Source organism: Pocillopora damicornis, chromosome 7 (genome assembly GCF_964200805.1).
Source record: "Pocillopora damicornis chromosome 7, jaPocDami1.2, whole genome shotgun sequence".
Taxonomy (NCBI): Eukaryota; Metazoa; Cnidaria; class Anthozoa; order Scleractinia; family Pocilloporidae; genus Pocillopora; species Pocillopora damicornis.
In genome coordinates, this window is record NC_142676.1 from 12729661 (window position 1) to 12753991 (window position 24331).

General features: G+C 38.5%; 1 protein-coding gene, 2 non-coding genes and 3 pseudogenes across 5 annotated transcripts in view; 1 reads left to right on the top strand and 5 right to left on the bottom strand.

The window, feature by feature from the left end:
- Positions 1-3487: 3487 nt before the first annotated feature.
- On the bottom strand, positions 3488-3606 carry LOC149042632 (5S ribosomal RNA). The gene has a single exon (XR_016188887.1). It is a non-coding gene; the product is annotated as a 5S ribosomal RNA (ribosomal RNA).
- A 908-nt stretch (positions 3607-4514) lies between these two features.
- Positions 4515-4633, bottom strand: LOC149042633 (5S ribosomal RNA). Its single transcript, XR_016188888.1, has one exon. It is a non-coding gene; the product is annotated as a 5S ribosomal RNA (ribosomal RNA).
- A 916-nt stretch (positions 4634-5549) lies between these two features.
- LOC149042634 (5S ribosomal RNA) lies at positions 5550-5668 on the bottom strand (annotated as a pseudogene).
- A 6647-nt stretch (positions 5669-12315) lies between these two features.
- On the bottom strand, positions 12316-23687 carry LOC149042635 (uncharacterized). 2 transcript variants are annotated; one of them, XM_089212685.1, is made up of 12 exons: positions 23560-23687; positions 21573-21709; positions 21345-21403; positions 20141-20908; positions 19697-19776; positions 19064-19156; positions 18678-18717; positions 18003-18119; positions 17455-17580; positions 16696-16731; positions 14870-14957; positions 12316-14710 (listed from the first exon to the last, which is right to left on the bottom strand). In XM_089212685.1, exons 7-12 carry the CDS (start codon positions 18687-18689, stop codon positions 14433-14435), a joined length of 657 nt encoding a protein of 218 aa, XP_089068811.1. In that variant the 5' UTR covers positions 18690-18717; positions 19064-19156; positions 19697-19776; positions 20141-20908; positions 21345-21403; positions 21573-21709; positions 23560-23687; the 3' UTR covers positions 12316-14432. The 2 variants fall into 2 exon arrangements, with proteins under 2 accessions (XP_089068811.1, XP_089068812.1); XM_089212686.1 differs by having other exon boundaries at positions 14897-14957; positions 19697-20908.
- On the bottom strand, positions 14817-16624 carry LOC149042636 (uncharacterized; annotated as a pseudogene).
- A 179-nt stretch (positions 23688-23866) lies between the features above and the next one.
- LOC149042637 (uncharacterized) overlaps positions 23867-24331 on the top strand; it is a 4292-nt pseudogene continuing 3827 nt past the window's right edge. Inside the window, exon 1 of the transcript XR_016188523.1 lies at positions 23867-24331. This exon is cut by the window's right edge and continues 2097 nt beyond it. The product of XR_016188523.1 is annotated as an uncharacterized LOC149042637 (transcript).

Genomic DNA, 24331 nt, shown 5'->3' on the forward strand with positions numbered 1-24331 from the left:
TTACATTGAACGGACTTGGAAAGACTCACCGAGAGCGTATATTTGTTGTCGAACTGAAATTACAACTTCCCTCGCTCTTTCACTACGAACAAATTGTTTGAGAAAATTCAGATATTAAATGAATGAAAGTTCCATCGTTCAGTTTACCTGTAACCAAATACCTCACGTTTTAACTTTCTAGGTACTTTTTGTGAACGATTAAAATCAATTGCAGACGGTTTTTAGGCCGCTTGTCAACCAACGTAATGACACTATTGCTTATACAATTCATTCTGAAACCAATATTTTTCTGTCAACCAAAGTGATTTGAGAGAAAGAGAGAGAGAAAAGAGAGGATTCATAAGTTATTGATCGGCCTGAGGTAGTGACCGACGTGTTTGCTTAAAAATACTGCCCTTCCGACAAAACAAGATATATTTATGAAAAATGGCAACGAGAGTTGATGTACTCAGCGACTCACGAAAGCGTTACCGTGGCCCTTGGGCAGAGATAGGAAAATACTGACCGGGTAAAGAACCAATCAGATTGCAGGATTCGTTACCGTGCCTTCTAAAAAAAAAAAAAAAAGAACACCTTTATGATCAGAGTTTGAACAAAACAAAGTAAAATTTTTGTTAAAAGCATTATGTTTGACTATAGCCTTTCCAAACTGCTTACAACGTAAGCTGGTCTCCCTTCGATTTAGGGTGATATCTTTGGCGTAACTTATATGGCATATCGCTGGAAAATCAGCGGTGTCAGCTATGAACCGAATCGTTATGAATTACTTCGAATAGCTGAATTCGTGTTCTAATCGTCTCAAATTCAGGACTTTTACGCTGTCGAGAGATTTTATTTTGAAGGCTTCTTTCAAACCTTTGTCTGAAACGCATTTCAAGTAGAATTTCACGATGAAGACTAGCTTTGTCCCCACGTGTTCGTTATTCAGCCGGCAATTGTAGAGCTGTCAAGGTGGTTATTTCTGGCAATTGGCTGCTTTTCCATCTCTAGTTCGTAACCTTTGTTTTGTTTACCCTAAAATTCTTGTAAAGCTTACCAGCCACTCTTTGTGACCTCTCGTTACTGGACAGAAACGATATCATTGTTTGCTGCCGTTTCATCGTGGAAACTGGACAACTAAACGAAACCACATTTGAACATGCATAGAACTGACACATGTCATGAGATTTAGCAGAAAGCCCGCGAAAAATCAATCTTGCTTCGAAATTCGAAAGGTACCAGTCAGTGTTAGCTAACTAAAGCACACGTAGATCTATAATAGTGCACACTTTTGGCTTGTTATTACACTTTCTTAGCAGATTAGCTCACCATAAATGCGTATTTTTTAAGGGTTCTGAGCGTTTGCAGGCGGTAATAAGTGCTCTTGCAAGCGGTAAATTTTACCGGTTACCGCCTGATAAGGAGAACCCTGATTAATAATGATATGATGTCCTGTGAGGAACATGCACAACTATAACACTAGGTTTTCCTGCAAAACAAGCTATGCTATCCCAAAAGTCAGTACTAATTATGGAATATTCAACACAAGGTTCCAGGGTGCTAAGATTTGGAATGAAGTCCACTCTTATTGGAAAATACTAATTCCAGATTTTTTTGAAACTCTCTATTTTTTCTGGCTTTCTTTGTCTAATACTTGCATCCCTATTTTTCTATTTGTGATTTTTTCTCTTGCTTTTTTGTTTATTTATTAATTTTTTCCTGCTTTCTGTGTTTTTTGTAGGTGAGTGTGTGCAGGAGTGGTATATATCACTAATATTTATTAGTCAATCACCTAGGTGTGTCTGCTCCATCTTTCTAGCCCTTTTGGTTATTAAGGGGCTATTAAGGGCAGCCTTTACTCTCTATTAGTAAACATTTCTGTAGTTTTACTCGTAACTGTTGTTGTTGTTGTTGTTGATATTTGAAATGTGTTTTGTGAAGGTGAGTTGGTCCAAATGACTTTTGGAGTGCAACTTCTCACACTGATGACACTAGTTTAATTTGGGAAGGTAATCAAAACAGGTAGCTCTGGAACTCTTAAATTCTTCAAATAGTGCTTTTCATTTTTAATGTTTCCCTTTTTTGAAAAAAAAAACATCTTTCAGTTGGCCTGACATCAGGGCTACAAACTAAGTCCAAAAATGTTGTGACAGCCTAATAACAGGCAGGTATGGGATAAAATTGGTATGTTGTTCTAGAATATTACCTTCCCAGTGGTAATATGTCCACAATCTAATGGTTGATTGTCGTACAAAGTTAAGGGGGGCTTTGGATTTGGGGTGTAGTTTACTTTTGAATTTTCTTTGTAGGAATTTAGTCTTAAAGTACATTTTCTATATTTCACCAGTTGTATTTTTTGATAATTACAAGTAATTTTAGTTTAATGCTAAAAAGTTACTTTTCCAGAATTTGTTATTGTCTGTCTAACATTCCTTCCATGCGAGGAGATAATTTTCCACTGGCAAGCTACAAAGGCAATTGGGATTGGTGGTTGAGGTACATTACTATTGATTAAATTCTTCTCCTTGGTTTGTTGTTGTCTCTTTACCACCTACTTTCTTTGGGAGCCACTTCAAAGCCTTTTAAACAACTTTTTGATTATTGCTTCATTTCCAAAAAGGAATTATCAAAGAAAACCCTTCAGTTTAAGTCAGATTCATAAAAAATATTTGGGATCTAAAGAAAGACAGATTCTCCTGGATGGCGAAGTGATTATTGTCTTAAGTATAGAATCTTCATCACTTACTGCTTCAGATACTGAGAAAAAAATCATTGTTCCTAATGTATTTTATTTGCCAGCCATATAAGGAACATTCGGAATTTGAGCAACTACCTCATTAACCTTGATATTATTCAAAATTTAAATCGCACCGCTTTGCAGCGATTTTTCCAGTTTTTATAAAATTGATATACAATTCCTCTAATACTGGCATCCTAGTTATGCATTCCAAGTCGGCCATCTGTGAATTATTCTTCACCAATCTCAGAAAAACATAACTTCACTATTTGCTATTCTTTATAACATATTCTACACTATAAACTGTTTCTAACAGAGTCTCCATATTTAGGATCCTTTTGATTTCAGAGGTGTCGAGAACCTTTCCTTCTAGTTATTGCAGAGGAAGCAAAAAGAAGCACATGGAACAAAATCTTATAAAACATGTAAGCGTGCGCATCATCGCTCTCTTCCATAAAATTGTGCATGTTTATTTTACACGTTCGTTGGGAGTTCTTGGCAAAAGGAAGAAATAGCGCCTTTCGCACCATTTCGACATATTGGACATCGCCACTGTTTGCAAAGTGCCTAAGACATCATTAAGTCTAGTCTGGCTTAAATGGACGCTTTTAGCTCAAATAACCGAGCTTAGAACAAGAAGAAGAAGAACAAGAACAAGAACAAGAACAAGAACAAGAACAAGAACAGCGGCAGCAGCAACAGCAAGAAAAGAAAACCCAGGAACCGAAACGCGGAGCTTGACTCGCAGAGATAAAAAGCAATAAAATCGTAAGCCTACGACACGGGGTATTCCCAGGTGGTCACCCAGCCAAGTACTAATCCCGCCCGACAAGGTTTAACTTCGGTGTTCGGACGAGAACCGGTGCTTTCCTTGTGATATGGTCGTAGGCAAGGATACGGGGTCCAAATTGAGCGATTTAGCCTGCCTAGAGCAAATAGAACGCTGTAAAACATTTCGGTCCAGCTTTGCAAACCGTGAAGTCTCCCGCAGGTTAGGATCCCTATTTAAATGGGTTTCTGCCGAAAAAGAAACGACTTAAACAAAGTTTGGTACTAAATTCTTTCCTGTGTGGAGACTTAAAAAAAAAAAATTCAATTGAGAGACCCACTACTTTCCCGCACAATTTCACCTAAACTTACCCAGAATTCCGTGCAAGAAGGGATCTCTCATTACCGTAACAATTCAATCCAATAAAACTGTGTCATTTTTTCCCTTGCCATTTTTTTTGAAGTGTACGAGTGTTTTGGCGTGCCTTAGGCTTTCAAAGTGCTTTCAAAACAGCGCGCTTCTTCCTTTTCCTTCTTCGCTCGATCACTCGAATGATCTGATGTCACAGAAGTAGAGTTGACATCACAAACTGTTCATCGCACGCGCTGAAGGGAAGATCGGCTCGGAGTTATCACCTCTAGGTCACCGATTTCTCGGCAATGGTGCTGTTTTTTCCCCTCTCTTTGTATTGTTTCCTCACTCGCCCACGGGACTCGATTTGAACTGGTGTAAGGTGGGAAACTGTGCAACTGGATAAGGCAAAAGAAAAGAAAACAAGAAGAAGAAGAAGAAGAAGAAGAAAAAGAAGAAGAAGAAGAAGAAGAAGAAGAACAAGAACAAGAAGAAGAAAAAGAAGAAGAACAAGAACAAGAACAAGAACAAGAAGAACAAGAACAAGAACAAGAACAAGAAGAAGAACAAGAACGAGAACAAGAACAAGAACAGCGGCAGCAGCAACAGCAAGAAAAGAAAACCCAGGAACCGAAACGCGGAGCTTGACTCGCAGAGATAAAAAGCAATAAAATCGTAAGCCTACGACACGGGGTATTCCCAGGTGGTCACCCAGCCAAGTACTAATCCCGCCCGACAAGGTTTAACTTCGGTGTTCGGACGAGAACCGATGCTTTCCTTGTGATATGGTCGTAGGCAAGGATACGGGGTCCAAATTGAGCGATTTAGCCTGCCTAGAGCAAATAGAACGCTGTAAAACATTTCGGTCCAGCTTTGCAAACCGTGAAGTCTCCCGCAGGTTAGGATCCCTATTTAAATGGGTTTCTGCCGAAAAAGAAACGACTTAAACAAAGTTTGGTACTAAATTCTTTCCTGTGTGGAGACTTAAAAAAAAAAATTCAATTGAGAGACCCACTACTTTCCCGCACAATTTCACCTAAACTTACCCAGAATTCCGTGCAAGAAGGGATCTCTCATTACCGTAACAATTCAATCCAATAAAACTGTGTCATTTTTTCGCTTGCCATTTTTTTTGAAGTGTACGAGTGTTTTGGCGTGCCTTAGGCTTTCAAAGTGCTTTCAAAACAGCGCGCTTCTTCCTTTGCCTTCTTCGCTCGATCACTCGAATGATCTGATGTCACAGAAGTAGAGTTGACATCACAAACTGTTCATCGCACGCGCTGAAGGGAAGATCGGCTCGGAGTTATCACCTCTAGCTCACCGATTTCTCGGCAATGGTGCTGTTTTTTCCCCTCTGTTTGTATTGTTTCCTCACTCGCCCACGAGACTCGATTTGAAATGGTGTAAGGTGGGAAACTGTGCAACAGGATAAGGCAAAAGAAAAGAAAACAAGAAGAAGAAGAAGAAGAACAAGAAGAAGAACAAGAAGAACAAGAAGAACAAGAAGAAGAACAAGAAGAAGAACGAGAAGAAGAAGAACAAGAAGAAGAAGAAGAACAAGAAAAAGAAGAACAAGAACAAGAACAAGAACAAGAACAAGAACAAGAACAAGAACAGGAACAAGAACAGCGGCAGCAGCAACAGGAAGAAAAAAAAACCCAGGAACCGAAACGCGGAGCTTGACTTGCAGAGATACAAAGCAATACAATCGTAAGCCTACGACACGGGGTATTCGGAGGTGGTCACCCAGCCAAGTACTAATCCCGCCCGACAAGGTTTAACTTCGGTGTTCGGACGAGAACCGGTGCTTTCCTTGTGATATGGTCGAAGAAGAAGAACAAGAACAAGAAAAAGAATAAGAACAAGAACAAGTACAAGAACAAGAACAAGAACAAGAAGAAGAAGAACAAGAACAACAAGAAAAAGAACAAGAACAAGAACAAGAACAAGAACAAGAGCAAGAACAAGAACAAGAACAAGAACAAGAACAAGAACAAGAAAAAGAACAAGAACAAGAACAGGAAAAAGAACAAGAACAAGAACAAGAACAAGAACGAGAACAAGAACAAGAACAAGAACAAGGACAAGGAGAAGGACAAGGACAAGGACAAGAACAAGAACAAGAAAAAGAACAAGAACAAGAACAAGAAGAAGAACAAGAACAAGAACAAGAAGAAGAACAAGAACAAGGAGAAGGGAAGATCGCGCCCTGTCATCATTAATTCTTTGACCACGGGTTCTTTCAAAGCTGAAGGGGTTGTCTCATCTTCTACCAACAGGTGTGCTTCTGTAGCCATGTGCGCTGCCTTGTCTAGCAGACTGCTTTCGGTGATTTTTCTCTTGTAATAGTCTACTAAAGCTCTAAACTCATTGGCTTTTACCATCATAAACGTCTCCATAGTCTCAGTAATTTTTGTAGGACGTGCTTGTGAATCCACTGCACACACTGGCCAAACCACGTTGCACAGTCTGGCGAGTCATCACTGTTGTCGTCTTCATTATATTCAAATTGGATCTTTATACCCGCATCCACGTCATCTACGGTGACACAACCTTCGTCGTCACTCATGTCTTCAAACAATGACAGAAGGCATTGTTCATACCACGCCAAAAGCCACTTCCTTTTTGATTGGCAAGCAACTGGGGCTGTTTCTTTAAAGAGTTTTTGCATTTGGCCACTTCTCATAATTACAACAAACATGCTTTAATGCTTACTCGGCCCAAGTTATCTCTTCATTTTAAAACACGGCCACAGAGTTGCGAGAGACTGGCACAACCACGACGAAAGGGGATGATAAGAAGGAGGGAGAGAGAGCGGGGAAATTTTCCTTTTCTCTTTTATTTCTGCCTTACCCCACGGGCACCTCTCGCTTTACTCTACTGAGGACGCGTCAGCGTTTGGGAACTGGCATTAACTTTTGCGTACCTTGCCCTGCACGCTGAAAAACGATCATTTTCGTCCAGATCATTCGACCTGGTTTTCGTTTGTCATGAATGCTTGAGTTCCATTTCAGAACAATAAAAGTGATCCAGACGAAAATACAGCTCTATAGTGGCACCCAAACAACCCATGGGAAAGGGGGTGGGGGTGGTAGGGGCTACTTCCTAGTAAAGTTAACATGGATGTGCAACTGGATGGGGTCGCATTTTCTCGACTGGATTGAATGGGGTCTCACATTTGTCGAGATTTTGGAATGAGAAAATTCAGGTAAGAGAGGATTTAAAAATGGGAAGATCTGCGTTTAAAGGGACCAACTCTCATGCCTGCAGCTCAAGTTTGGCCACGATCGGTGGGGGGTAGAGGAATCTTTTTCTTCAACATATTGAGAGTAAATTGGCTTATGACATTGATTTGATCTTTGTTAGCGTGAAGTAATTTTTTTTCATACAACAATATCAATTGGATTGTAGAATTGATTTTAAAAAAATCTACATTTCTCTTGATGTTGTTCATCATCGCCGTTGCGCTGTCTTGAGGAAGGTGTTGATAATGTGTTTTCCGTTTTGCGACCTTAGATGGGACTTGATAGTGGCAGCAAAATTTGCCTCCAGAGGTATCGTTGTGTTGTGGACTCTGAGATACTGGAAAGAATTCCATAGAACCCCATACCACTTTTATACAAAGCCGTAGTCTTAAGATATGCTATTGTTATCGCTACTGCTTTTATTGAACATGAATGCATAATTAATGTATGGGGTTATGATTCTTGACCAAATACTTAAGAGAGGATGTCAGCATCCACCACACAAATTTGAAACATTGTGGCAAGTCGCCCAAAATTCGATTTCACTTCTACTTTCACATTCTGTAGCCCAGTATGTCCTTATAATTGTGGTGTAGTTTTTTTGTGAAAATATATTTTCGTTTTCGAGAAATGATTTTTTTTCGTTCGACCACTCGAATATGGAAATTTTCTCTGTGAATATTTCCCAAGTTGTGTGACCTCATGTAAAGAATAAACTTGACCTCTGTTATTTCTGTCGACATAATCTTTTATTTTATCACCTAAACTTAATCCTCTGTCATTACTAGAGCTGGCAAAGAAATATTTATTTTCTGATGAATATTTTTGTGCGACATACCTTTCCTATGTTGAACACTAACATCAAAACAAAGACAGTTTTAACAATGACCAATATGACAGAATCTACTGAGCTTCAAGCTTTTGAAAGACGAAAGGATGGTCAAAAAGTTGCTGTAAAAATTTCCTTGTGTATTTGTGTTGTTTTACCTTGAGACGAACTCAAGTCCGTTTACTGGCATAAATCACTACAATTTGTAAAAAAGTCTAACATAACACTCTTACCTTGTTTATTTATGATTTAATTAGCTGTTTCAATTATTTTATAACGAGTGGGTATTACTTTTTGACAGGAACCCAGGTTTTACGTTGTGTTTTCCCCTCCCCCATTTACATCATAAGCTAGTTACACAATAATTTATACTGACACAAATGAATATTTTCCATATTTACCCTGTATAAAGATTTTTTTTGTGTGTTGAAAATATTAGAATATATCCCTTTTGTGGTCACTATCATTATTTCAGTGGCAGCGAAGCAATTAAAAGTGGGTTGTTGCTTCAACGCTATTGAAATTTATAGTATTTAGACATGAGAGCAAAGCATGATGCTTTGGGAATAAAAACTGTTAGGGTCCTTTTACATGATATTGGAATGAGTTTTGTTCAAGAACAAGGTCATAGCGGTTGTCACATGATACCAGAGTAAGGTTTATTCGAAACAAGTCATTTCTGCATGAGTTTATTGGGGTTTTCGTGTCAGAACGAAACACTCATTCTTGTACCTGTTTAATATAAATGCGGTACGACTCTTATATCTGTATGAATCCGCTTTAGGAGCGAGGGAAGCATAGAAAAAGACAGAAACAGGAAATAAATAACTGTTTTTTACAGGCTTAATTATCTGGCATGTAAACGCGGTATGAAATTCTTTTTGTTTCAGAACAAAACTCATTGTGGAGTTATGTAAAAGACATCTTAGGGATGGAACATTAGATTTTTGAGGTGGAGGGCGACTGGGGCAAATCACTTAAGAATGCTTGTGGTATCTTTTAGGGGTAAAGAAAACCAGAGACCTAGCTGGTACATTTTAGGGTGTTTTTCATTCAATATAACACCTGAAATAAGCATTACTAGGACGATTTTAATGATCTGACTTGAGCCTCAAGGGCACATTGATCAAAGAATTTTTACTTTTAGTATTTTTCAATTTTTTGCTTTTGAATTGGTACTTTTTATGGGTAGACATCAATTGTTGCCAGTCTCACACAGATAAGACTCGGATACCTTTTATAATTCTATAGAGGTCGTTTTTGAAATTCCCTGCACGCACCTCCACCCTTCTGTGTAATTAGAGTGATTTAGCAAGAGGAGGGAATGTCATTTCAGAACGGGAAAGTGCACGGATAGTCTGGACACAACTCTATTTCGACTTCTGATGTTAGCATTACTGTTCTCCCCAACAAGTTCAGGACATAATTTTGCTAGTTTTCCCGTTGTAATCAAAATGCCTGGGATTTGCATAAATTTTGCGCTTATAAACGAGAAAATGCTGTTTGGAGTTATTTCAGGAATTATTTCAGGAATTATTTCAGAACTCATTTCCAGGATAACCTGGTCCCTTCTTTTGGTTTATTCCGTGTATTTTGGGAAAATTTACCACTTCATTTATGCTGAATTCCCGAAAGGAAACACGATCACTGGCAAGTGCCGGATCAAAGATTTAGGGCTCAGTGCACTTGTAACTGAACAAGGCTTAAAACAGTGAAAGGGCTCTTCTTTGATACATTTCTTTAAAACTCTAAGAATGAGACACTGTTAATTTCATCATGAATCAATTCATCAATACATTAAACTTGCTTCATGTTGAAGTTTATCAAAATGAAATATCACGATGCTTACCTACTGTATTGTTCAGTGTTATTTGTTGTTATTGTCATTTTTACCGTGATTGAAAACTATTTTGTGAATTGAAGTCAGATGAAAAAAAAATTGAGAATAGCTCAGGTATGCACTTTTTTATGTTTGAAAATTTTTATCAGCACTGGTGAAAAACTAAGACAAGAGAGTCATGCTCTTGCTTCGAAATAAAATCACAATTAACTTGAATTTGGCATGGCTTTCTAAATCTATTAATTTGATTCAGTCTTAAACGACTTCATTCATTTAAAAAAAAGTTAAATTAAACAAAAGCAAAAAAAAATACAACAGGAGCAAAGTCTTCTTCCTAAGTCAGCGAATAAGAAGCTGAACATGATTATGGGCATCTGTGTGCTTCTCGAGTACTTTGGATACTTCGTAAAACTTACTCATACTTAGCGTTGTGTTCAGTTGCAAAATGTAGAAAACAATTTCTGACTCCAGCTTAGGTTTGCAAGCCTTTTTATGCTATTGTTGAACTTTAGAAAAATACCCTTAATTAGTCTGCCCACTTGCCACCTCCCTTTATATATTTATTTATTTATTTATAAACGTTAACTGAGTCACTCAAACGTAAAAAGGTGTGACCTCACACTTTCTTTGTTCCCTTAGGTTTGCAGACATGTTTTCTTTTATATTCATTGTGCCAGTGGCTGAATAATCCAAATTATTATAGAAAACTGCGGCTTCATTCAGTTGCCTGTCTTGGCCTTTCCTCTCGTCTCTTTAAAAATAAAGATGAACCTGGAACCTGCTTGGGTGCTTCTGTTGAAAATTATTTTGGTTATACCTCAAAATAATGAGATGTTGTACTTTTCGCTGCTCTTTGCTGGCACCGGCAAAGAGAAGCAAAAAGGGCTTTGGGGATGAGAATGAGCTCAAAAAAATCAAATGACTTGTATTAGTTGTATCTAGCTTAGCAGAGTTTGAATTCAGGAAGATGTTGCAGTCGTGATGGTTCACAGTGTTATAGTGTTGAGTAATTTCTATAGCGAGCCTGCGGTACCAGCGGTTACTGGTATGTAACATGTGCCTATCTGACAATACAGTCAGTGTGAAAGTCCGCCATCTTGTGTTGTCTTAATAATTTCCCTTCGCCTTCCCACGAGAACATAACATATCTGGTGACGAGGATAGGATTATGCCGAGCTTAGGCAAAATAGAAGAATTCAACCCGGCTTCCACGAGTATTAATTGCTACCTGGAGCGATTGGAACAGTACTTCGAAGCAAACAGTGTTCCTGCCGATTCTGGCGACTCCCACAAGCGAAGGGCCATTTTAATTTCTGTCATCGGAGCCAAACCTTACGACGTCCTTTCGAACCTGTGTTCCCCGACAGCGCCTTCGGCGAAAACGTACACACAGTTTTCGACTATCCTCAAGAACCATTTTGCACCGCAGAAATTGGTCATAGCCGAGCAACAGATTTCACAATTGCATCCAACGTGAAGGTGAGAGCGTTTCGACATTCGTTACCAGCTTAAGACATCTGGCCTCCACGTGTCGGTTTGGTGCACATCTAAACGAAGCTTTGCGTGATCGTCTCTTCTGTGGTCTACGTAACAAGGAAATGCAAAAGAAATTGCGGATCAATATTTGTTTCTGGGCAACCGAGCTCGAAATTGGTGACTCAAGCTCGAAAGTCTATCCGAGCTCGAGTCACAACTCGACTAGAAGGATCCTGAGCAACCGAGCTCGACATAAGTGACTCGAGTTCGAAAGCCGGATCAATATTTGTTTGGATCAATATTTGTCCCTGGGCAACCGAGCTCGAAATAGGTGACTCGAGCTCGAAAGCCTATCCGAGCTTGAGTCACAACTCGACTAGAAGGATCCTGAGCAACCGAGCTCGACATAAGTGACTCGAGCTCGAAAGTCCACCCGAGCTCGAGTCACAACCTTTGTAATCGAGCTCAAATCAAATCGAGCTCGATTTGGTAATTGCGCTTGAATCAAATCGAGCTCGCGTCCGACCGAGCTGAATAATATTTGTTCCCAGGCAACCGAGCTCGATTGGCAGGGGGAGGGGGAAGCGCAGATCATGCTCGATATAAGACCATCAAGGGGAAGAGATAATATTAAAAACTATGGTGAAGAGAAAAATTAAAAAAAAAATTTGGTTTTTCCTGTTTCAAAGCTAGCCAGGACATGATCTCCAGTTTGTTTTTCATGATTAGGAAGCCTATAGATCTACTCAGAGACAAAGCTTTACATTCAGTTAAAAAAAGGTTACATCTCTTAAGCCAGACTGATATGTCTCTATGTGATTTCTCTTTTCCGAGAGTATAAATAGGTAGAGATCTGTTTGGTGGGGCAACTGCAGGCTTAAACGATGGGTCGACCAGGGTTGTTGGGTTTGTGATTTTTAGGTTAAAAGAAAAAAAGAAATGCGCACTGTTTGAAGATTTGTGATGATTAAATTTGTGGCAGTTTTTGTTTTGCTAGAAGGCCGTTCACAGTGCTTTGGACAGTTTTTGTTCTCTGTAGGTGAGATTTTTTTAAAGTTTAGCATAAAAATAGGTTTCAAAAAGTTGACGCTTCTCTTTTGTTGAGGCCGGCCCGCTAAACGACCACAGCGCCGGCTTTGTCGGCCGCTTTAATAACTATTTTTTGGCATTTTAGAAGACTTTAAGCGACGTTGAAGAGAGAAGAGAGATGTGTATTTCTCTCCAAGAGATGTTGAAAAATTTGTTGTTCCGATTAAAATTGCATGACTGCATATGCACCAGACTATTTGAAAACAGAGGAGATATATCTCGCAGGACAAATCATAGCTCTCGCCCTCTAAACATCCTACTTTTTAAAACAGCATTTGGACAGAGAACAATTAATTATTGAATGGTTTCCTCATGCAACCAGTTGGACGATTCTTTTAAACTTTGTTACTCAATCTAGGTTTTAAACGCAGATTAAGAAGTCAGCACTTGGAACGGTTCTTGCGGTCCTAGTCCTTAAGCTTGCAACCACCAGCTTTTTAGACATCTAGATCTAAAATTTTTACATTATACATGGAATTAAAGCTTGCAACAACCAAATTTTTAATGTTAAACTCTAACCACCAGATTTACACGTAAGATTCACATTGTTCATTTTTACAAGTTACTTAAGTGATTAACGGACTTAAGCAAACATTTGAGTGAGACGAAAAAAAAAGGGGGTTTTCACGAAGTTTTAAAGAGCCCAATCGCTAGAGTGGGTCGAGTCTTGTTCCACGGAGGAGTGACCGAGCGGCTGGTATCCAAGGAGCAGCGCATCTTCACTTTATTGCAGAAGCTCAAAGACGCGACTGGTTAATGAGGTTTGGGATTAACGGACTTAATCAAAAATTTGAGTTCGCTGCCACTATAAAAAATCTCGGGAAGTAGGCGAATGTAAAAATTGAAATGTTAACTATTCGGTATCAGTTTTCCTATGACACCGTTATTGAGCTCATTGTAATGCAGGAACTAGGTAAGAACGCTTTCTCACACTTTTGTATCATAAATGGGCTCTCTGTTCTTTCTTATTTCGTGGCTGCTAAACTACCGAAAATTGCGAAACTTCGTGACCACATGATGACGCAACTTTTTTGGGTCTTAACCTCTCTTCCCCTCAACCCCTCCCCCGTTAATATGAGAACAATCCAGAATATTTAAAAGATATATGGTAAGGGATGGAACAATCATTTTATTGTTGAAACAGGTGTATGTTAGTATCTAACAAATGCTCTCCTCCCTTGACGTTCCCTTTCTACCACATATTTAAAATTTACATGCCATTGTAAAGTGCACATGCCATTTGCAAAATTTATTAAAATTCATAATTGATAAATACGCATGATTACCAGCTGATTAATCATAACCACTTAATACTTAATGGATAAAAAAACATTAACACAATTAGAATACAAACTATTTTAAACACTTGCATTAATTTTTTAACCCTTTAACCCCTTGAAGTGATAAACAAGAAACTTCTCCCCAGAATATCCTTACATTATCCAACAAATAGGTAATGAGAATACTCATGTTTATCAGGTAGAAATTGTCATCTTGATCTAATACCCAATTTGCATAAGCTATCTACAAGGAATTGTGTAGCAGCTTGAGGGGACAATTAAGAAACAGTTTCAAAAGATTGGGAGTTAACTTTTAATTAACAACTGCTCTACATCTGTTGAATGTGATACAGCACAACAACAATAATTAATATTTTTCTTTGATCAAAATTTATAAACATGCATGATTACTTAGTGAGTAATCATAACCACTAAATACTTAATGAATAACAAACATTAACATAACTAAACAACAAACTAGTTTAAAAACTTGCATTAATTTTTTCACCCTTTGACTCCTAGAAGTGATTAACCCTTTCACTCCCAAATTGAATTTTTAATTCTCCTTACTATCAACTATACAATTCTTATGATGTTAGGTCAGAGAATTTAGTATTGATCAACTAATTAACCCAAAATTGATATTCTTCTTTGGTCTCTTCACTTATCTGGTTGATATTGTATTATTATTGTATTAATATTGTAGAAGTTTTATGTGAATCGCCACCGGGAGTTAAAGGGTTAAAAACTTGCTTTAATTTTTTTCACCCTTTAACTTCTATAAGTGATTAGCAAGTAACTTCTCCCCATAATATCCTTAGATTATCCAACATCTGACTACTTCTTCAACTTCTTCCTTTGGCAGCCAGTTCTTTTTTCCCTTTTTTTCTTTTTCCCTTTGGCATTGATTTCCTTTATTTCTTCTTTTTCTACCTTTTCTCCTTCCTCACCTTCCATGCTGGCATCTTCTCTTCTACATTCTCCATCTTTATCTACTCTTGCCTCTTTTTTCTCTTCGCTCTTTTGCTTCTTCTTTTCCCTTTTCTCTTTCCTTTCCTTTTTTCTTCTTTTTTCCATTCTTCTTTCCTTTTTATAATGGTCTTGGTGGTCTTCATCTGTCAGTAAAAGTGATGATGGTTTAATCCCTTTAACAATCAACATCAGGCATTGGTAATGGATTTTACCACCACCTCATTATTGAGGTGATGCAATAAAGAGCATTTTAAGTCTTCTAAGATAATAATTTTGTTCACAAGTTTTGCTAGAAAACCTACCATAAACCTCATAAAGACAATTCTTACCCTCGACTGTCGTTTGCAGGATTTCCTGTTTGCCTAGTCGCACATTTCCCTTGAAGCAAACCTGGAAAGAAATGAAGGGAAGGGAAGTATGCTGCACAAAATGGATAACATGGTGATGAATAATTCAGCTTATAAGCAAATTCATCTGTACAGCATACCTCCCTCAAACATTTCCACTATAGTAGATCCCATTTGCATTTTCTTGCATGTTAATGTTAATGTTATTGTTAGTTTTTATATCATGGTTACGCAAGTCAATGCCAATGTGTCATCTTCCATACGGAATGGTGTATCAAAATTACTCTAGGGAAATTCCCTGCCACTCAAAACAAACATACTTAATAAATCCCTTTCTTCTTAAATTTTCATACCTACCATGCAGCTCATTCAAGTATCTCTGGGAGCACTTAATAATAATTGCGTTGAAGGAATTAATGAAATTCAATAACTAAAAGAGAATTTCCCTGTGAGCCTTTTCCCTGGAAAAGTCTGGGCAAACTCTCTGATTGTCTTGTCTCTACAAGAGCCTATTCATTCACCAGAAGGGGGAACATTCTTGCCAATCTTATCAGGTGTTGAGGCTCCTCAAGAGCTTCTTCCCTGGTCAGGAGTGAAACAGTCTTTGTCAGTCTGCCCCAAGTGTTGTGGCACTAAGGCCTTGTCCCTGTTTAGGAGAAGAATGGTCTTGTCAGTCTCCCCCAGGTGTTGCGGCACTAAGGCCTCATCCCTGATCAAGAGAACAGTCTTGTCCATCTCCCCCAAGTGTTGCGGCACTAAGGCCTCGTCCCTGGTCAGGAGAACAGTCTTGTCAGTCTCCCCTAAGTGTCGCGGCACTAAGGCCTCATCCCTGGTCAGGAGAACAGTCTTGTCCATCTCCCCCAAGTGTCGCGGCACTAGGGCCTCGACCCTGGTCAGGAGAAGAACGGTCTTGTCAGTCTCCCCAATGTGTCGCGGCACTAAGGCCTCATCCCTGGTCAGGAGAAGAACGGTCTTGGCAGTCTCCCCCAAGTGTCGTGGCACTAAGGCCTCGTCCCTGGTCAGGAGAACAGTATTGTCCATCTCCCCCAAGTGTCACGGCACTAAGGCCTGGTCCCTGGTCAGGAGAACAGTCTTGTCCATCTCTCCCAAGTGTTGTGGCACTGAGGCCTTGTCCCTGGTCAGGAGAACAGTATTGTCCATCCCCCCCAAGTGTCACTGCACTAAAGCCTCGTCCCTGGTCAGGAGGACAGTCTTGTCAGTCTCCCCCAAGTGTCGCGGCACTGAGGCCTCGTCCCTGGTCAGGAGAAGAACAGTCTTGTCGGTCTCCCCCAAGTGTCGCGGCACTAAGGCCTTGTCCCTGGTCAGGAGAACAGTCTTGTCCATCTCCCCCAAGTGTCGCGGCACTGAGGCCTCGTCCCTGGTCAGGAGAAGAACGGTCTTGTCAGTCTCCCTCAAGTGTCACGGCACTAAGGCCTTGTCCCTGGTCAGGAGAATAGTCTTGTCCCTCTCCCCCAAGTGTCGTGGCAGTAAGGCATTATTCCTGGTCAGGAAACCGGCCTTGTCAGTCTCCCTTGAGTGTGTTGTGGTTTAGGAGAGAAATAACAGTCATTTGTCAAGTGTAAGGTTTTGTTTGTCTGCCTAAGTTGTTGGATTTGCAAGATTTCCCTTTCCAGGAGAAAATGACGAATCAATTTTAATTGTGAGGATGTATTTAAATGCAGTCAGGTAATGTTTATCTTGTTCCAGCATGTAATCAATAATAAATTCCAAACTAAGCCCTTGATTGAGAACACAGTGTAAAACCAAAAAATGTTCCCTACCTGGTCATCTAGGAGAGCCATGGCTTCCTCTGGATCCTAGATAGATTTGTGAAGATGTAATTGATATCTTACCGCTGAAATTATTGTTTCGTCTATTAAACCATCTAGCAAAACACCATTTGAAGTATAGGCACTAATAGAATATCGTATACTGTAATTGAAATTGCGGAGAATATATATTATTCCTGAGAAAAACGTTTGTTTCCTAAGATTGCTCATGCCCAAATTTTCTTATTTTCTCGTGAAGTTGCAAAGCATCTCGAAGTTGTCGAGCCATGTTACATAATGTGTGGAATACATAAATTAAAATATGCGTTGTGCCGTAGACATGACCAAGAAGATGAAAGATAACTAGTTTAAGCTTTTCACAGCTAGAATAACAGTAGTGGCTATTACTGGGGTTTTGTCGTGTCTTTATGGACGCTAATGGCCTTTGAAACGTTTGATAAATAGCGTCATGACGATTCTGTACCGTGGAAAGAGGTGTAAGATCGCCTAGCACTAATCAAGAATTTCGGAATTCTTTACTCTGATAAAGCGAAAAAGACAAGGTACGTTGTTTTAACTGAAGTAAAAGTAAACAACTTAATTAAATTAACGGGTTTATTTGTTTTTCTTAAAGGTTTTGGCGGCTGCAATAATATTTTATTGTCTTACGATGTTATTTCAGTAACAAAGAGGGGAAAATTTGAACCCGACTGGGACTCTTGTTGTGTAAGAAAAAAAATCAGTATAATAGATACAACTTTATGTACGTAACCTCTCGCAGATATCTAGCACCTCCTTGTCCAGAAGGGGATCTTGGTGTTTAACCACGTGCTTTTGTCTCTGAAGGGTAAAATTTAGGGGCACATTCCGTTGTGACCCTGCCCAGTCATACACCTCCTGTTAAGAGAGAAATTTCTTTCAAAAATGTCTTTAATGCGAATTGTAACTAGGAAAAATACAAAATAGCATGCAGTGGGTGGGTGCTCCTTTCATTTGGAAAGTGGGTTGCCTTTTAAACTAGAATTAGGGGTCTGGAGCAGCTTTTTTCTTGTCATGTATTGAGGGGACTACAAATATTCAGTTAAACTGTAAATCAATATAATTCAGTTTTGTTTCCTCTGATCAGGAAATATTTATCAATGAAAAGAGGAGATTAATATTTCTAAGTAAGTGACCATGTACATATATGAAATATCTTGAATAAAATTTATTGTTATAAATCCTTAGAAGAGAGAGATGGAAACATTGTGTTTATCAATCCAATAATTGATCTTTAATGTATTCATATTAACCACTCATTCACAAGTTACTGTAAATACCTGGAAAAGAGCAGTTGCTTTGAATTTGCGTTTCAGTTGGGTACTGCAACACCGTAGGATTATTGTAATGCCCTCTTTGTCCTCAGGCAGTACCTGCTGACCCCTTACCTCTCTTAACTATGAAATTAAAAGGGAAAAACATTTCTTCTGTTTTGTTCTGCTAAACTTCCTTGACTTCATTCCAAGTAGAGAGAAGGGGGAATTAAAACACCAAAGAGGTCTGTCGGCCAGAAAATAACTGCAGCAATTATCCAGTGATTTTGAGAGGTTACCTTTACAAGCATTGCTGGAGCTATCTATGGAGTCGTTATTTTGATTCCAATATTCTCTATTCATAGTGATGTAGACTTTTTACCTAATGTTATTGAAAGATTTTTTCTTTCTTTTATCTCCTGGTTAGTCTTGTAGTATGTAGACAATATTGGAAATTATTGTTTTCAAAAAATAAAAGTTTTGCTCCTACTCATCACCAGACACCAGCATGACATTAAATATTTGATGAACACTCCAGGACATACTTCTCTATGTTCATTGGCCTGGTTTTTCTGTTGACATAAACTTATACTTTTATCATTCATCAACGTCAAAACTTTATGAATTGGCTTTAATGGAACGCAACATATTGTAGGGATATGTAAGAGACATTTTAGAGATATGTAATATTATACTATTCACCTTCATATCCATCTTAGTGGTTTGATCCTCCTTTTTATTGCTGACAGAAAAATATAGAACAATTTGCCTCAGTTAGGTACACTTTGAAACCCGGACTGTAAAAGTGGTGCATGTAGCATGTTTTTTCTGAAAGTAAGTTAGGTGCTACAAGCAACTTTTGGTGTTGGCAAGGGAGGTAATCTCAACTACTGCAAAAGATGTTTCCTCTTTTTCCTTGCCAATATCTTGTGTATCATTTTCATTCTTCTGTCAAGTGCATATTGCATTTTCATTGTGATTGCATGATTGAAAGGGTAAGTGCAGTACTGTGTGTGTTTGAAAAGTGCAGTTTACAGAAAATGGTAATTAATGTATGTTGAAGTTTATTCTAAAATATGAAAACCTACCTGAAAAACGTTCGACCAGGACTGGCCTGGCAGAGGTTGGTGCCAGGAAAAAAATCTGACTCTTGTGGCTATTTAGGCCAAACTTTGATATCACTGAAAAAAGAAAGATTTTACTAAACTCTCTATGATAAAATAGTACTATCCATCTGCAATTTATGTAAACTACTTGAACAATAAATAACTTGAGAGAAAAATGTTTTAATCAGCTTTGAATGGTAAGTCTTTGAGTGAAGTTGTTTGTGATAATATATCAAAACATAGTATACTCGCCACAATGAACAACACCAACTCTTTTTACAGTATATCATTATTGTTCTATTTTATTGCATTTACCATAGTATCCAATTTTAAGATGTTTTAACGATGACAACTTTCTAGTAAAACACAATGTAGTTATGTGCAGCTGAGTGCAGCAGAGGGCATCCATTATCTGTAAGGTCTATAATTACTGAATGGAACCTTTTTTACCTGTCATACGTTTATCATGTTTGTGTGTAAATATATAGACAATGATCAGATGAAAGCTGACTAAACGGAGAATTTTCTGGCTTTCTTCTTGAATCGCTATACTGCTTAATTCTCTTCAGTGTACACCATCTATACCAAGAATCAGCTTTGGGATAATTTATTTACCTCTTCTCCCACTTGCACTCTCCATACATGCCATCCAGTAGTACAGATCAACTGATAATGTTTGGAGCATGCTACAAATTCTGCATACAGCTAAAAATAGAAACAAAACTAATTACTTTTAGGGATTTGTTGACAAATGGGAATTATCCTCACTTTGATAACCTGAGTATGCAATTTGATATAAGTTGGAAAATTGTAAATCATGTACATACTCTAATTGTTGGAATGTTGTGTCATGTCATGTTTAGTAACATAATGCTATGATTTCTGGAAATGGCTGATATGACCTTTCTCTGTTTCTGACCAGGAATCCGTTAACCTTTAGTGGAATTTCTAGTACTAGGCAATGAAATTTGAACTTCAAGGTGATGCTGTCTTAATAACTACACTGTAGCCGTACAGGCACAAGATCCTAATTTTAACAACAAACAGCAAGCAGTTAACCTTCGCACAGGATCAAAATTATCCCCCTGTTTTATGATAATTAGTGTAAACATTTTAAAATCTCTCTTTGCCTGGTAGCATATCTGCAAAAAAGCAAGCAAGAGAAGCGTTTAATTGTGGAAGATTTGGTTTTTTCAGAGAAATCTACTTTTCCAGTTCTTTAACAGAATTGAAATGAGTTTGGAAGGAGAGTTTGATTTGAAATTTCTTTGTAATGATAGTGGTCCTTGTTGCAAATGCTATTAAGAATGCAGAGGAAGGGGTTGGGGCTGGACAATTTATTTTTGGGTATTCTTTGGGGTGTTTTGATTGGATAAGAGCTTAATGGAAACCTGTTGAAAGCCATATCACTAAAATTTAAGTCTTATTTCTTCTTTTCTCTCCCTCAGTGAAAGGGAAATTGAAGCATTACTTAGAGCTTTGAGTAGTTTCACTCAAATACCTGGTATGCTTAGGGTAGGGAGCCCCATAACCACATTATTTGCAACTCTAACATGCACACTAGGTTTTGTAATTATGGTGTAGCACTTTCCTGTAGCCACATGCAAAACATAGAACCTTCCACACATATCTTTCATTTTTCGCATATGTTTAGCACACTAGTTAGACACAGACTTCCATGAGTGGTGGAGCTATAATATTCAAGACAAGCCTCATCAAAGGTGAGATTTAAGAAGACAGGTAGGGACTCCAGCACAGCATAGTTTTGGCAAAGTTCCCTCTCGCATAGAAGTACCTCCTCCACCCTGTCCAGTCTCCCTAATGCCACTAGGGAAGCAAACAACCAACACAACTGAATTTGTTAAGTGGTACACATGAAAGAAAGACAATAAGCTTCAGTGGTCTTAAATTCCTTTATGAATACTTTGACCCAACGCTACAACTACAGTGTGCAAAGAAAGTTATGTATAATAGCCCAGGAACAGTGGATTTTCTGATTAGGCTAGTGAATTCTTACTCTCACTTGCCCAATGGATGGGCAGATTTTTTCAAGATTCGTTCAAATCACACAATTTTGGGCCGGTAAAAATCACTTGAGGGCTAGTACATGCTAATCATGGCTTGCCCTTCAGGGCAAGCAGTAAGGCCCACTCTCTTTACAATCTGAACTACCTGAAAAAGAATGAAGCCTGGCAAACTATTGTAAAACCTGTGTTGAAGCATGCATCCTGTGTATCCAATCTACCCTTTCAATTAACAGTACCTTTTCCGAGGTTTTGACAAACAGCTCCCACTGGGCTTAAGTCCTCTCGAAGACACCAACTACATTTAAATGTTTTCCCATTAGAACATTGAATTTGACCATTATTAATGTATTGTACTGTTAATGATTGTCACCATAAAGCTAGTGCAGCAATCAATGATAGTAAAGATGACATACCAATAAAATTAATAGCTAATAGTTTTTGTAATAAAACGTTAAGTCACCTACCTGGATTTGGAAGCCACAGGAAATTTTTCTTTTTCCTTGATCCTCCGAATAATTCCAGTAGCTTCACACCATCTTGGAGGCCAGTTGCAACCTTTGACATGGCATGCCCTCTACAGTATGATGCGAATAACTCTAACCTAGAGTAAGGAAATATTAGGTATTAGTATCACCAATCATAACAATTCATTATATTGTAATTTTGAATAGATTTCCCTCGTTTTACTGGAAATTTTCTTAAACATGGCACTTGCAGAAATTACAGAGAAAGGTAAAGACACTAGAACATACTGTAATCATAGGGGCCAATATTCTTTAAAGACCAGTGTGAAAGTTACATTTTATCTGGAAGGGTAACAAATGAGTGGATAAATTTGTTTTTTTCCTCCTGGAAAAGTTTGGTTTTCACTCTTCCAACCTCTTCATCAAAGTTTATGATAACAGTATTAAAAAGCAAGTTAAGAATGACTGGTTATTTTCATTGAGTATGCAAGCATTGAAATAGCTGAGTAAGCGCGTCTCCTATTTAGCAGAGTACATCCGGCGTTCAAGGTATCACAGAAGGGAAATTAGCGCATGGGCGGAAATAGCATACAAACTAATGACTTGGGTTACTTAATTTACTTTTAAAATTTTGATCATTAAGCAGAAAGGGAGCTTTTAAACGCCTGCACTGTTGACAAGATTAGTTTATTTGACGTTCGTTTTTCATTGGGAAAGTGGTCAATACATTGAACTCAAAAAGAGTTTCAGTCAATTGTGCGTTGACGCTCCAAACTAGAGCTTTTGAGCAAAGGTAGTGAACCTTTTTTGGGGGACATTATCTCCAAATTTCATGAAATACATTGAAAGTTAGCCAAAAATGAAATCTTTAGAGTTTAAATCTCAAGCCAAAAGTGATTGTGCGAGAAAAAGCGACGTCTCATCAATCCCGCACGTGCCTTCTACTCTCAAATTTTTTTTTGCTTTATCTACCGAAGTTAATGAGGCACCAAATTATAACTTTCAGAGGTTGACAGATTTTTAGTTTTTCTGTTTTTTAAACAACCAAACGAAATTTGCGAGAAAACAAAAAGATTTATAAACTTGGTCAAAATGACGTTTTGGGACTAAATTTGTTGTGAGTTCACCGATGCATCGATTCACTGCGATACATTGCGAAAGCGTACAAGGCACCCGCTGGGCTGAGCGGTGGACAGCATCCTTTCAATGTTTTCACATTGGAACTTTCAGACGAAATGGTAAAGCATTCTCCAGAGTTAAAAAGTATTTGCCGGGCTAGAAGCGTTGAATGCCTAGGTGTAAGTCTAGTTTTTAACTTCCCGCCCTGTGTTGCTCTCTGGTTTGTGTGCCAGCGACGTGAAAAATATTCAGTCTAAGCTCATTTGAACAGTAGAACTAGAAGGTTCATTAGAAATAAGATGGACAAGTAGAGTCCAATTCCACTTGAACAATTTAAATCAACTGAATTCAATTTTTTGTCGTATGGGAAATGTAGGACAATTATCAGTAGGTATCATCAACTCGACAGAAACTTCATATAGCGAATTAGTCCGAAGTAACTTACACCTTGAAGCGAACTCATTCAGAAGAAGCGAGCGACAAGAGAAACAAGACTTACCCACCGAGGTCTTTTCCACTAAAGAAGGAAAAGCACCGCAAAGAAGATCACCTATCTGAGAAGCGGTGTGGTTTTTTGTAAAGGCAATGTCCATCACCTGCCTCACATTTATAAGCCGACTCATTTCTGCGTCCACAGGAACAGCAGTCCTCTTCTTTCCCAATAACACCACGGTCCTCTGAACAGCAAGTTTGCTGTAGCTCATAATGTAGCTTTACAGTGAATGCTACCAAAGCACGAAAACACAATGTAAGAACTGCAGCTGTACGCGCCTACTGAATCATTAAAAGAACCCCACCGAACAAGAAAACTGAAGCCCTTTATCGATCGGTTGATCAATAACTAACTATTCATAAAAAATTTTCTCACCTTCAAGTTTACATGAATCAACAACGAAACTGTGAAATAAATCAAATCTTGACGCAGCGGATTTCAATCATAGAAAAGGCGGATAGAGGACACCCCTAAAACAAAACACTCGCTTATAATACGGCAAATGGGTAACGAAATCCAGTGTAAATCTGTTACTAATATGTAAGTTGAGACAACGTGCAATCACACCTATATTCAACAACTCAAAATAAATGATAACGAACATACATACTGACCAATCTGTATTTTAAGTCCATCTTGGTAGATCCAAAAAAGAAAGAAAACATTTAAGCATCCTAGCAGTCGTTAATGCCCAAACGATCGCACTTCGTACACGAAAACAAACTCCACCACCCCCTCCGAGTGAACGCTAGCCACGTCACAGTGATGACTCCCGAGGTGTGCAAGGGCGTTAATACGTATTAATGTGAAATATGTTTCACCAAACCAGAACAAGGCTGGAGCTGTTTCTATTAGTAGAAGTGTTTTATCAGAATTCTTTCAACACGAGTATAACATGGCTTTACGTCAGTATACGGCCTTAGAGCAAGGTCCTGTATTGAATGTTATGCATTAGCTACAGAACAGGAATCTTCTCGCCAATCCACTTCGCTGCGCACAGTGTAATAACGCAATGGATGTAAAAGAAAAAAACGATGGCCACGTGGAAGGTTTTCACTGGTGAGCCAACAAGACTTCGCTTTAAATATACTATTTAGAACAGAACGGATTGAAGAAGTAACTTTATTAGCTGAAGTGACATCAGAAT